The sequence below is a fragment of the Galeopterus variegatus genome, unplaced genomic scaffold (genome assembly GCF_000696425.1).
Source record: "Galeopterus variegatus unplaced genomic scaffold, G_variegatus-3.0.2 Scaffold1644, whole genome shotgun sequence".
Classification (NCBI taxonomy): Eukaryota; Metazoa; Chordata; class Mammalia; order Dermoptera; family Cynocephalidae; genus Galeopterus; species Galeopterus variegatus.
Window position 1 is genome coordinate 271549 of NW_007727755.1, and position 14516 is coordinate 286064.

General features: G+C 39.0%; 1 protein-coding gene across 1 annotated transcript in view; it reads left to right on the plus strand.

The window, feature by feature from the left end:
- Positions 1-14516, plus strand: part of LOC103594915 (serine/threonine-protein phosphatase 2A 55 kDa regulatory subunit B beta isoform-like) — a 238037-nt gene that overhangs the window by 157163 nt on the left and 66358 nt on the right. Inside the window, 3 exon segments of the mRNA XM_008578205.1 lie at positions 5175-5272; positions 5780-5849; positions 13966-14078. Of these exon segments, the coding sequence (XP_008576427.1) occupies positions 5175-5272; positions 5780-5849; positions 13966-14078 (281 nt within the window).

The window sequence follows — 14516 nt, forward strand, 5'->3', positions numbered from 1 at the left end:
GTGTGTGTGTGTGTGTGTGTGTGTGTGTGTGTAGGAGTTAACTATTATTTCTGGGGGAGTCAGATTGTAAGGGAAATTTCATTATATATTTTAAGCACCACCTTGTTATTAATAGAAGTTCCAATAAGTGTATATTGCTTTACTTGTTAGAAAAGATATATTTTGAAATGAAAATACTTTAACAAAATTGAAATTATTTGACACATACTGTTTTATTACCTGATTCTTTTTTAAACTTTATGACACATTAACATCTTTCAACAGGCCATTCTGGCATAATCCCAGTAGTAGCACTTGGGCTTTTCTTGTTTGGCCATAACCAGACTTCTCCCCCATTAAACCCCTACCCCATAACTTTGGTAGAAAATATGCTTCAATGCACTATTTCAGTTATCAAAACCTACTGGAGAAAATATCAGAGAAAATGGATGCTGACTTTGGACTGTGAACCAGGACCCCAAAAGGAAGGAAGGCACAGTTTTATGTAGATTAGGAGGAGTCATTTTAATTCCCACTGGGAAGCCTAAAAATCAGCTGTTTGTTTAATGATCCGCAAAGTCATTGCTAATCTAGCTAGAAGCGCCTATGCAGGGATGACAAAGGATGCACATGCTACCTCCCCTACGCTCTGCCAGACCCACTGCCAATTAATCATGGTACCTCAGCCTAGAAGTCACCCCCCAAATCTTCCTCAACACAAACCTCTGGCAACTGCCACCATTTCACCGCTGTCATTCGCTATGACACCTACTTTCCATCCTTGCTAATATCCTTGTCCTAGCTGAAGAAACAGAAAACTGCCTAGAGCCAACCCATTCATCAGGAATAAAGCCAAGTTTTGAGTGGGCAGAACTAGTCAGCTGATACAAGTAGGGTAAATGACTTTATATTATTATCTACCAAATGTTTCTTAGATGAAAGATAAAACATTTAATGGGTTCTGAAGGCTAAATTGCATTACCCTTTCATTTCCATCCTTGTGATTGATGTTCAGAGGCCAGTGCTAGTGACCTGGTCACTAAGATATTGTTCCACCAGCAGACTTAGGGTTTAGATCCTCTCTGAATCTAAACTGAGTCATCATTTTATCAAAACAGTCACCCTTTGATGTGAACTGTACATTGCCTAATAATCCAGGTCTCAACCCAGTCCTCTGGCTTTGCATAGACTCCTGGTTCTGTGGGAGAGAAGGGCATGAACTAGGGGATCCCTCCATTTCCTTCAGTCTCACAATCATATGAATATATTTGCTAAGTCAATATCTATTATTCAGGCAAATGGAGACTTTATGTATGAAATTAGTCATCTGGAACTTTTGTAGGATGCTGAGATTGATTTTTAAAAAGAAAAACTTGGTCTTAACAGTGCCTATTGAACTAGAAATGGGGTTACCAGGCCAGCATCTTGTGGAAAGTAAATCAGCACAAATAGATTTGGAGCAGGGCAAACTCCATATCACTCAGGTTTCCTTTTAAAATCATTTTAACTACACTTGACCTCTGTAACTGTTTCGGGCTTTTGTTTTTTGTTTTTAATCACTGTGCACTTTATCCACATCTATGTAGAACAGAGGGAAAATGCTCAAATTTATAGCTTCTTGCTCAACGGTGTGATTAGGCTGAGCATTTAATGTAATGTTGAATTATTATGTAAATTTATCATTTAAAGGTGAAAGCCATGTTGAGTTTGATGAATTGATTTCTGTTGACCATGACTTCAGATGGAGTTATTGTCTCTAAGTTTAATAGTTATAGCCACGTCCTCTTTCTATACTCACGAAAGTTATTTTTTTCTCAAGCAGCATGTGTTCTCCAATTTAAACTGCTTTGCCAAAGAGCATGTTGCAAACACAAAAGTATTTGTATCAGAAGTTTCAATATCTTGAAATGGGAGTGTGGGATTATTCATGAGTTTTGCATCAATTATTAAACAGTCATAGTGAAGATATGCAGAGATGGATGGGCCAGTAAAGTATTCCGGTTACACCTACTGGCTTAGCGATGATAAATGAGTCAGGAAACATGAAAGTTCAAAACAGGTATTAACTTGAGCTGCAATGGCATATGCTCTGAAGGGAGGTGGACAATAGCTTGACATAAACAACCTCCCTCATACACAAACCAGCTGACTGGTGGGATTAAAATAAAGGTAAGTTCTTTGCAAGAGGACTAAGGAATTTCAGAGTTCTGCCATACCAGTCACCCTTTCTCTTACAAGGTTCTTGAGGGAGACAAAGCATTGAAGAATGATAATACTTGTAAAATGAAGGGGTCATTTTTATTTGCTGGGACCATGCCTAATATTCCATAAAGCAGAGTTCTGATAATACTGGCTTGGATCATAGTGGCTGAGACTTGAGCTTGAATCCTACCTAGTTTTGATACGTGTGGATCTTAAAGGAAGAATAAAGACATTTTCTCAGAGTCTGGGTAGCAGGACAATGTATATGTCATCCCTGAGGAATCAAGTTTTGTTTCTCTTGGAGTGGCATTTTTTTGGCAACCGAGCCAGGGGCTCACATTGAAAAAAGTTACTTCTTTCTTCTGATACCCAACTTTACCAAATGGGAAGGCCCATCTCTTGGTTCTTGGTGTAAGGGTCCTGCAGCCAGCCACCCAGACCTCCAGTGCTGCACATTAACATTGCTGCCCAGCAGAAGGGCATAAACTGCACATGAGTGGAACTTAAAACTTAGCCCTAGGGCATGAGCGTGGCATCATGAACCCCAGGCCTAGTCTCCCCACCACCCTCTCATTACTCCCTGCTGCTCTTTCTCTCTGGGAAGTGTTTGTGTTTCAGCAGTTTGAGCAAGAGCCTTGATTCATTCCTCAGTACCTGACAGAAGGCCGAGAGTGAAAAGAAACAGCTGCACACACTTTAGGTTCGACCCAAGTAGGAAGCTTCATGAATAACCCTTTGCTAACCACTCACTGAAAAGCCAAAAGCAGTAACTAAGGTTAGAAGTGTATCCTAGCAATCAGGGCATTCTGAGCCAACTGCAAATGTTCAACAGCCATCCTCTCTTCTCTGTGAGAGCAATTTGCTAAGATGCACCAAACTAGAAAGAAGGAAAGTGGGCAAATATTTCACTGGAGGTGCCTGGCTCTCAGAATGCCCTGATTGGAAGCTTCATGAATAACCCTTTGCTAACCACTCAATGAAAAGCCGAAAGCAGTAACTAAGGTTAGAAGTGTATCCTAGCAATCAGGGCATTCTGAGCCAACTGCAAATGTTCAACAGCCATGCTCTCTTCTCTATGAGAGCAATTTTCTAAGATGCACCAAACTAGAAAGAAGGAAAGTGGGCAAATATTTCACTGGAGGTGCCTGGCTCCCAGCCATGCTGAGCCTTCTACACTTATATCAGGAGCTTAGCAACCACGTGGCTTATTTTGTGTTTCCTTAGGTAGCATTATTGGAGGGGTCTTCCTGAGAAAATGGGCTAGCTTTCCAGTTTAGATCATTGATAAGGAATGGAGTAGCTTTTCTGATTGAAGGAGCTATAGAGCAGGAGTCATAAACTGGTCCCACAAACCATATTCAGCTCAAAACAAAATTTTTTTAAATTGTCATGATTTTGGAAAAAAAATAATTAGTTGCCAATATATAAAATTTAAGAGATTTTTGCATAAAAATCTGGATTTCCAACTTCTTCAGAAAATTAGAACATCAGGTAACACATGCAATATTTGATGGTCCCAGCTGGCTCAGGCTTGTAGCCACTTGTCCCTTAAAAGGGGACACAAGCTTTCTTATTCACCTGGCTTACTTCATCCACGTTACTTTGTGGTCCTGTAGGGCTTTGAATTTGCTACCTGTAGAGTCAATCATCTAAGAGACCAAAACACGAAATTGTGAATTATTTCTATAAATGTGCCTAGCTTGAAAGTAACTAAGGATTATACCTGATTCTTTTTACTTTTGCACAATGAATGACCATTAGGAGCCTTTTCATATATGGAAAAGGACAGTTATATGTAAAGTAGAGAATTTTATACTACTTACCTGAATAAATCAAGCATACAAAGAAAATCCTGAAATGATAATATTAAAGTAAGATTTGAGATTTGAATTATTCAGGGGTAATTGCATTAGTTTTCCACCTCACTGTTTCCCTTCTGCTTTCCTTACATAGGCGTAATCTTCTGAATGTTCCTCTGTCAAAGGCCATAGTCATAATTCCCCTGCCTCTCTTTTTTTCTTTTCTTTTCTTTCTTTCTTTCTTTTTTTTTTAAACTCATTTGCACTCTTGGTAGTGATTGTTGGAACCCAGCAGGGGAATAATTGTGGGGGAATTAACCTCTGACATTTTTCTAAAAATAGCCCTAATAAATCCAATCATAGGTAATTTACCTGTCTGTGTTCCTCTGGGGGTAACCAGTGTCAAAGAAAAACTTGGCAGCCTGGCATTCCTTCAGCAATTATCTTCGATCTGAGTTCCCGGTGCCTGTGCATTTTCTCAGTTTAAAAATACAGAGTAAAAATTGCCCTCTCCCCTCTGACCTCATGACCCTGTTTCCCCAGCACCCATCTCCTGGGGTTAGAATAAGGCCATGGTGCTCTTCCGGGAGGGTGTGTTGGACTCACAAAGGAAAGGGGAGCATGGGTGAAGCTGGAGCATTTGTGGGGTCCTTTAATTGCTGACTCCTAGAGTTTGCCCGGTGATTTCTTTGGGCTCTGTTCCTCCACTTTTGGTGTCTGTGCATCAAGCATCCTAACCCTGCGTCATCACAGTCCTGAACCCTAATTTGAATAGCCATGGCTGAATCCTGCTTGGGGAAACTTCTTGGTATAGAAGAAAGGGGAAGGAAGGCAAAAATGCCATGAGCATGTGAAGGGTCTGGAGTTGGTAGAAATTATCAAAGAAAATTGCTATTTCCCTGAGCCACAAAGAAATTCATTTCTTTTACCCAAAACAAAAGGGTCTGAACTTGGGTTTTCCTTTTGTTCACTCCAGGTATTCCAAGATACCACAGTGCAGTGTAGGCATCTAGGAAATCTTCTTTCCCACGTGCCACTTCTAGTGGCACTTAAAATACAGAATATAAACCCTTGTAAATTCCACTGCAGAAACAAAGCTCTAAGCCCTTAAATGCACAGAAAAGTACATCTATTATCTATCCTTTCAAAGTAAGTGTGCAGTTACTTAAATTGCCTTTGTCTTCTTCTTTTCAGCTGACATTATCTCTACGGTAGAATTCAACCACACGGGAGAATTGCTAGCGACAGGGGACAAGGGGGGTCGGGTTGTAATATTTCAACGAGAGCAGGAGGTAAGTGGCAGTGAATGCAAAATGCCCATTTTCTTTTCTTTTTAGAGGAGGCCTCCTACTGTTCCTTAATCCTCATGTGTCGCCCTTAACCTTGCTGCTTTGCTCGCACACTAAAAACGTCCAAAAAGTCATTAACATCAACAGTTCCACATTCAGACTCAGAAAAGCACCTTAAAGAGAGCCTTTTCTGGGCATGCCCTTATCTTTCCAAGCCTGGGTATTGCACGTTCAAAATGAATTCACTTCTTGTCTGACCTGCGAAATTCCAAGGGTCTCATTGAGACCCTTTTTGAGTGGGATTTGTCCTTGAGCTGTTGGAATTCAGTCTCTCTTAATTTCAGGTACTGCCAGAATATGTAGGAGAAACAAAAATTACATAACTCCTCCTTTTTGAGTGGGATTTGTCCTTGAGCTGTTGGAATTCAGTCTCTCTTAATTTCAGGTACTGACCCTTTTTGAGTGGGATTTGTCCTTGAGCTGTTGGAATTCAGTCTCTCTTAATTTCAGGTACTGCCAGAATATGTAGGAGAAACAAAAATTGCTTTCTTTGCCAACAGATGTGAAGAGGACAACTTGGGTCAGTACAGAAGAAAATGATAGCTCACCCTATCAAAGGGAGTGAAATCCCACAAACTGAGATCTCAGCAAAGCAAATGAGGCAGATGCATTCTCTCTCTCTCTCCCTCTCCCCCTCCCTCTCTCTCTCTCTCTCCCTCCCCCTCTCTCTCTCTCTCTCTCTCTCTTTCTCTCTCTCTCTCTCCCCCAGCAGGTAACACAGAGTTCCCGAGAGCTGAGTGTTGTATGCAACACTGTTCCTGAGAATTCTAACTTCCAGTGAGTCAAGACTTGAGTTCTACTAGGAATTGTTTCCCCTTTTCATACAAATTGAGTATTTTGGTGTCTGTTTCTGTTTTGTCAGAATGGAATTATGGCCCAATTTGATTTCCTTGGCCTCCTCCAACATGGTCTTGAGCTTCCAGCAGGCCAGTCTGTGTTCTAGTAACTTCCCTATCTGCCGCTGCCTGCCTCTGATACTCACCAGCGCTCCTCGGAAGCGTGAGGGAGGCCCAGCATAAGAGGAAGTTTTCACAAGAGACTTCCTTAGCAATTTAAAGCCTGCTTTGTGCCTCAAAGCCATGTGTATTACACCTCCCCTCAAAAACGGAAAGCCTCATTTAGAGGTGATATATTTGGTAATTGCACATTATTTGCAATTAATTTCTATAAGGGCATCATAATCCCTTGGGGTTCTATATAAATTCAAGCATTCAGCATTAAATCAGGCACCCAGCCTATTCCATTGGCCCTGGAAATGCGAAAATGTGGTTGGCAAGTAGGAACTAATAGTTCTTCGTGACCTGGAATTTTTCCTGCTTTTTCAGAGCTGCCTAGTGCTAATTGGTCTGGCACGTACTACACAGTTGACAGTCTGATTTGGATGGTAGCAAATCAACACTCTTATCAATTTATTGTTAAGGTGGACCAGCTCTTTCTGCAAGTAAGCAGGATAGTAGCAAATATGTCAGCTTTTAAAATCCTTTGAAAACTGATTTTCAAACCTTTTTTTCCAATTTAAAAAAAAAAATCCAATTAGGTTCACAGTGATGATAAAGTGGAACCAGAGGAGCTATTTAGCATAAATTACCCAAGGCAGCATGTTGCCAGTAATATTCCACTCCACATTTTCCGTTAGCTATTTATAGGTTTCACCTATTTTAATTTACTGAAATATTTGGGAAGTCTGGTTTCATTAGTAGAATGATGGGGGACACATTTTCCAAAGCAGGATGGTTTTGTTCAGTAAAAAAGTAAATGTCAATAGGAATAAAGAACATTCAGTTAAGTGTTTAGCTAGGTGGCTAGTCTTGGGATTAAAATGAACACTAAACCTAAAAAACAAAGCCATCTAGGGTAAGCCGGCTTTTGACGTCCATGGGGGAGCTCTGTGAGTGAATTCTCAGGAGGCACATGCCCAAGAGTTTACCCAGAGGAAACCCAGGACCTGCAGAAACACATTTCACACCAGGTTCAGCACCATTACCCACAGGTAGGTTGAGATTTGGGTTTGGATGTTCTGTATCCACCTAGGAATATAAATTTTTAAATCAAGCCTCTTACTGAGTCAAGCTTTTATAACAAATGTTTAATAAGACCTGGGTTTGAATTTTTGAACATAGTTTTCCAAAGCCTGATCTTGAACTTCTTGGTAATGAAGTCCTTAAATGCCTGAAATCAAACCTCCCTTCTCTCTTTCCTCTTCTTCTCTTTCTCTCTTTACATGCTCTTTTTTCCTCTGTCCCGCATCTTCTTTCTCTTGCCTCTTTCTGCAAACCTTTGCCCTTGTTTCATTCTGTCATCATTTATTTAGTACACTATCAAAGACCTGATTAAGAAATAGTTTCTTTCTCCACTTCCCTCCATATTCTTTTTATACCATTTGTTAATTTCAGTGCAGTTGACATAAATAGGTCAGAGAGAAAGGGTGTTGGGGTTGAACAGAGAGCTAAATTTACATATTCACTCAGTAAGTTTTTATACAGTGGAATCACCTGTCCTCCAGGTTCTTAAACCCTTGCTGAAAGAAGGACACTATCAAAGACCTGATTAAGAAATAGTTTCTTTCTCCACTTCCCTCCATATTCTTTTTATATCATTTGTTAATTTCAGTGCAGTTGACATAAATAGGTCAGAGAGAAAGGGTGTTGGGGTTGAACAGAGAGCTAAATTTACATATTCACTTAGTAAGTTTTTATACAGTGGAATCACCTGTCCTCCAGGTTCTTAAACCCTTGCTGAAAGAAGCCATCTATGCTCAAAACAATTCAGAATTAAGTCATATATTAAAGGGTGCTAATCTAGTAGCAGTAATAACTAAGAGGATTGGTATATAAAAATCAAACATCCTCTCCCAAGCAAATCATTTGGAGAGTGATTCGTTTCATACTGGGTGTGAGTCTATGAGTATACACTTAATATATCAAGAAGCGAGGGATTTGTTCTGTGCCTACACCCAGCATCTCAAAAGAAAGGGAAATGCTCATATGTCAAGTGATAAAAATGCAGACGATGTATATAATATTATCAAACATATATGAATATTTTTTAAAAAAGATTGGAAGCAAACACAACAAAAGGTTCATCATGGTTAATTTTTGATTGTACATTGTGAGTGACTTGTAAATTTGTTTATCATTTTCATTTTGTAAGTTTATATAATGAGGTTTACGCTAATCTTGTGAAAAAGGTGGAAAATTTTGAATGCATATGAACCCCAAATCTCTCAAGTGTAAAGCCAGTGTACAAATCTAACAAATGATAATTTTGCAACAGACAGTTTAGGTTAACCAAGCATATCTCATCTCAGTATAACCAGATCTCTACTCATCTGTTTTTCCAGATTCCAAGTAACTTGATTCTTGAATTGTATTATTGTTCTGGTTACTTTTTGCAACCCTGATTTGGTTGAAGCCAAACCATGTGAATTTGTTTCAGTTTCTTCCCTTTTAATTTTGCTGTCTAAGTTTCACTCAAAGGCTGCACAGATTCAGTACTATATCAGAATAAAAAAGACATCTGATGATTTTGACTTAATTATTTCAGGCAGAGGAAAAGTGTCTGATTATCTTCTGTAGCTAGCTTACTTTATATTATGAAATTTAGCCTATCGATTATTGCAATAAAATTCAAGGACTTATTATGAACTACTTTGTGGGGGGCTGGGAAAGAAATCAGTGAAATGCAATGAAGATTAATTATATAGCATAATGTTCTGTTAATTGAGTTTTTAAATAGTTTTTTGATTAACAAGGATATTATCTTCTCATTTGGGGTGCTATTTCATATGCCAACAGCATTTCAAAATGATTCTTTTAAGAAAAATTCCCATGTTATTATATGATTTTCTTTTTTATACTAATATGAGGTTGAGAATCCCCCTTAGGCCAAATAGGTTAACATGCAAAAATTAATGGAAGACAATTGGAATTACTGTACAAAAGAGAAAATGAAGATAGATGATAAGATTGTGTTTAAAAGCTGCCACAAGTGATGATAAACTACTCAGAGAACCAGCCAGAAGAAAGAAAAAAGTCATTACTCATAGTAACAGCCACATGTTCCTTAGACTTTTTTTATCCACAAAGCTTCAAGGTACCAAGTCTAAAGAAATTGTGTGATAATAAAGTCAAGAATGACTCCAGGCAACCCAGCCATGGGGAATTGGATTGAATTCACCATCAATTATCTTTTTTAAAAACTGTGCTCATCTCATTATAGTTGGGTGCAATTTTTACTTTCTGCTAGAATGTATTTTCAACCTTACAATTTTTAATGAAGAATAAAACCAACATTCAATTGTAAATCTAGACCTTGAAATTACTTGCTATATGAAAACACATTGTTTTACCTAGCTTTCTCTCTCTCCCTTAATACCTATGATGAGAGGGGATGATATACTGAATTTGTTTTTCTTGTTGTGAAAGTAAGTTCATGTTCATTGTAAAAAAAAAAAATTTTAAATACAGAGAAGCAAAAAGAAGATGTGTTCTCATTCAGAGAGAACCACTTTTAATGCATTTTAAAGAAAACAGCAAAGAGGCATGGATAGATCTGTTTGTTTCTTAACAGAAATGTGATATATTCTACTAACTAATTTTAACTAGATTTTTTATTTAATAATATAACATTTAATAAAAGGAATATCTTCCTAGTTGTTCAATATTCTTCTAAAATACCATAACGTTTTCAATGACTGCATAGTATTCCCTTCTGTATGATTTTTTCTATAGTTTACTAGTAAGTCTCCCACTATTAGATCGTTAGTTGTTTACAGATTCTCACCTTTAGAAATTATATATGTTTCATATAAATCTATCCCTATAAATACAGTCATCCCTCCATATCGGTAGGAGATTGGTTCCAGGAACCCCCCCAAACAGATACCAAAAAATCCATGGACACCCAAGTGCCTTATGGCATAGCATTTGCATATAACCTACACACATCCTCTCATATTCTTTAAGTCATCACTAGATTACTTATAATATCTAATGCAATCTAAATGCTATGTAAATAGTTATAATACCATATTTTTAAAATTCGTATTATTTTTGTTGTTGTACCATTACTTTTAATTTTTTTTTCCTGAGTATTTTCCATCCATGGTTGGTTAAATTTGTCCATGGATAGAGAGGGCCAACTATACATTTACAGAGATAGGCGTTGGTATAGCTAGATCTGTGATTAGGCAAAATACATATTATAAACTATGTATAGCATATTATGTTTTCTGAAAACAGTTATATAATTGTATAAACAAATATAATGAAAGAATATGCACAAAATTTGCATAATAGCTATCTCTGGTGGAACTGAGGGAAATTTTTATTTTTTTACCATTACGATCATTTTTATTTTCTAATTACATGTATCACTTGTATAATAAAAAGGAAATAAAATTAGAAGATTTGAAATCTATATATGCAATGTTATTATAGGTTTGTATCCCATCCAAAAAAATGCATAGGAAAAATAGTACAAGAATTTATGCAAAATACTGACAATGATTGTCCCTGACTGAAGGGATTATAGGTGTTTTTTATTCTTTATGTTTTACTCATGATATCTCTATATAGCAATTTATCATTCGTGATAAAAAAAAAATTGTATAAGATAAAAATTGCTTTGTAAATGAGATGGGATACATTCCAAAGCCAACCAACAGAAAATATTTGGTGTTAAAATTCACTGATTCTTGGGTTTTTCTAAGCCACAGCTGATCAGGAGCTAATTAAGTGACTATGTATATGGCCTATGTTTTATTTTCTCACCCTTATAAGCAGTTTAGTATGCAGCAGGATCTCCAGAGAGGATGGGGCCAGAAGGGTGTTGGCATAAAGACAGAAGGTTCTAAATTAAACCTGCAGCCAGGGAAGGCTTCTTTGCCTTGGGCCCAGGCACAAGCTGGGGTGAGTGCCCAGTTCCGAATGTACAAAGCATACACTTAGCAGCCTTGCGGGGCATGCCCGCAGACCTGACCAGCCTGGGTGATGCCCAGATATGAGAAAACAGAGACACTTTTCTGTTAAAGTAGCTACCTTGCTGCTGAAAATTCACTTCACAATGTGGTGCATTTAAGACCTCTGCAAACAAGGCATTTGTTTCTGACAGTTTCAAGGGGAGCAGTATTGTGATCCCCATCCCCTGCTTACAAGATCTATCTCCCAGAGGTGCAGGAAATGGGACGTGGTGGTGCAGATCCAGGTGAGGAGCAATGGAGGAGTGAGGTGATGGGACAAGGAAGAAAGGCAAAGTAGAGGGGTGGCTTTCCTGCCCTGGTAGCACTACAGAGGAGGAAGAGGATGTGCTGATGTCATTGTGGGATGAAGCTGAAATTGTCAGAGCAACATGTCATCATTGCAGAATAGTTGCCCAATCTGCTAATTCAAATAACAGCTGTCCTTAGTGAGTCACTACTAGAGGCCCAACACTGTGTCAAACACTCTACCTGCTGTGATTCATTTAATCCTCATAAGAGCCCTGTGAGGAAGACACTATTTTTCCCAATTTAAAATTAGGAAACTGAGGCACAGAGAAACTAGGTATCTTTATTCGTAAGGTTGAAATATGTGGGACATATTTATACTAAAAAAATTATTCATTGTTTATCTGAAATTCACATTGAACTGGGCATTCTGTACTTTTTTTCTGCTAAATCTGGCAATCCTATTTGTTTGTCACTCAAGAAATACTAGTTGGGTGCCTATTGCGTGGGAATCCCAGTCCCTGGCCATGCGGCAGTCTAGAGTTGGAGTGGGGATTGGGCCCAGGGTTGTCTGATTATGCAGGATAGAGGAATATAAAAAGAAAGCACTTCCTTCCAGAAGAGAAGTTAAAACAAGTACAAATAATGAATGCAAGATCTGATAGGGAAGGGCTACATGGGCATGTGGCCCACACACATGATTTGTTTAGCCTGAACATGTTTCCTTAAAAACCAGAATTGAAAGCCTGCAGGTGGGGCATGTCACCTCCAGCTCCCCTTAGCTGCTGTCACTCATTTCCCTGGCCTGCCTGACCCCTGCAGGCATTGGAGTTCTCACCTCTGTTTTAATGCTATGGAGAATGAGAGGTGTCCTTAAGTGGTATAAAGGGAAGGGGCAGTACAAAGGTGAGAAAGATAGTTTCCAGCTGGGGGCCCCAAGGAGACAGCAAGGGGAAAGGAGGATTTTGATTCATCTCCTTTCCATTTGTTTCCCTGTGTATTGCTAGAAATATGCAGTAAGTAGATGTGATTTGTGCATTCATTCAACCAGTATTTACTGAGCATCTACTATGTTCCAGGCACTGTTCTAGGTGCTGGAGGTATAGTGATGAACAAGACAGGCAGGATCCCTGCATCCAGTGATTTTATATTCTAGTGTGACAGAGACAGATAATTAACCAATTGTCAAGTAGTGAAAAGATAATTAACCAATTGTCAATTAGTGAGAAGTATTATGAAGAAAAGAAGGAGAAAGGGGATAGAGAATGGTGGTAAGGAGAGCATTCTTATGTAGGTTTTATAAGGGTACTTCAAAAAATTTGTGGAAAAATAGAATTAAAAGATAATATGAATGTTTCCATGAACTTTTTTTTTTGTTGTTGTTGAAAAAGTTAGTTTTATTTATTTTAGGCACAAATGTATTTTTTAAATAAAAAAAAAGCAAGACTATAAATACATACAATTGATTTGGAGAGTGCATACAAATACCATTATAGGAACAAAAAAAAAAAAACAGGACAGACACAGAAACAAGGTATCAATCGCTACTATAATCTCCGTACTTCATGAAAATATCTAGAAGTACAGTGGTTATGCCAGTCTCCACCGTTGCCTTTTATTTTTATTTTTATTTTTTTTTCGTTAAATTTTTATTTTGTCAATATGCAATGTATATGATTATTATGGCCCATCACCGACACCTCTCCATGAACTTTTTGAAGTACCCTTGTAAGTAAGGCTCTCTGAGGTTGGGACATGAACAGAAAGAGCAAAGTGAAGGAGTGAGTCATGTGAAAAAGAGGATAAAGGGCTTTCCTGGCAGGAAGTACAGCAAGTGCAAAGGCCCTGAGGCAGGAGTGGGCTTAGTGTATACGAGGAGCCGCTAGGAAGCCACGTGGCAGGAGCACAGTGAATCAGAAAGGTTGAGGAAGTAGAGAGTCAGGTCATGGAGGGCCTTGCAAAACATGGTAAGACAGTGTTTAAGTGCAGTGGAATAGACATAATTAATAGTACCTACTTCCGGGAGTTAGTGTCAATGAATCTTAAATCAATTTTCCAGGTAAAGTGCTAACATAGTTACATAATAAGCTCCATATATGTGGCTACTCTTATTATTCAATGTTCAGTAAATATTTCTATAGAATGAGCCAAATTAACATATAAACTATAGATTTAATCGTCAATCAAGGAATAATAGTTGTTAAGGAAAGCTATTTGTCCCAGTGCAATATATGTTTTTCATTTGAAATATGAGCTCTGCCTTCAAATGACACAAGACTTGTGTGCTGCGACCCTTTGTACGAGCCAGCTTCTTTACCAGTTCTTGTCATCATTACTGCCACCTCTCCCGTCACCACCCCACCCCCAGGAAAACTCCTTTACAAGCTCGCTTGGCACTGTAATTCTGACTTCCCGTGGTCACCCTCCACAGATAAAACTGTGAAGCTGTGGAAAGTCAGTGAGCGTGACAAGAGGCCCGAAGGCTACAATCTGAAAGATGAAGAGGGCCGGCTCCGGGATCCTGCCACCATCACGACCCTGCGGGTGAGTGCAAGCCCCCTTGGCCACCAGCGCTGGGGGAAGGTCTCCTAAGGTTGGCCATGTGCTGGCTGCTGCTAGTGGTCATAACTATGATGTGTGAGTGAAGGAGCTTCACAGAGACTCAACCTCCCTTGTCTCCCCAGTCTCTGGTAGCAAATGGTTGAGCGGGAAGGTTTCCAAGCCCTGGTGACCACAAATCCATGCTTTTCCTTTTGTCCCTGAGGACTTGCCCACATGGCGACTGCTGTATGTTACTATATTCTTAGCCTCTGTCTGTTCCCGCAGTTCTTGTCATCATTACTGCCACCTCTCCCGTCACCACCCCACCCCCAGGAAAACTCCTTTACAAGCTCGCTTGGCACTGTAATTCTGACTTCCCCTGGTCACCCTCCACAGATAAAACTGTGAAGCTGTGGAAAGTCAGTGAGCGTGACAAGAGGC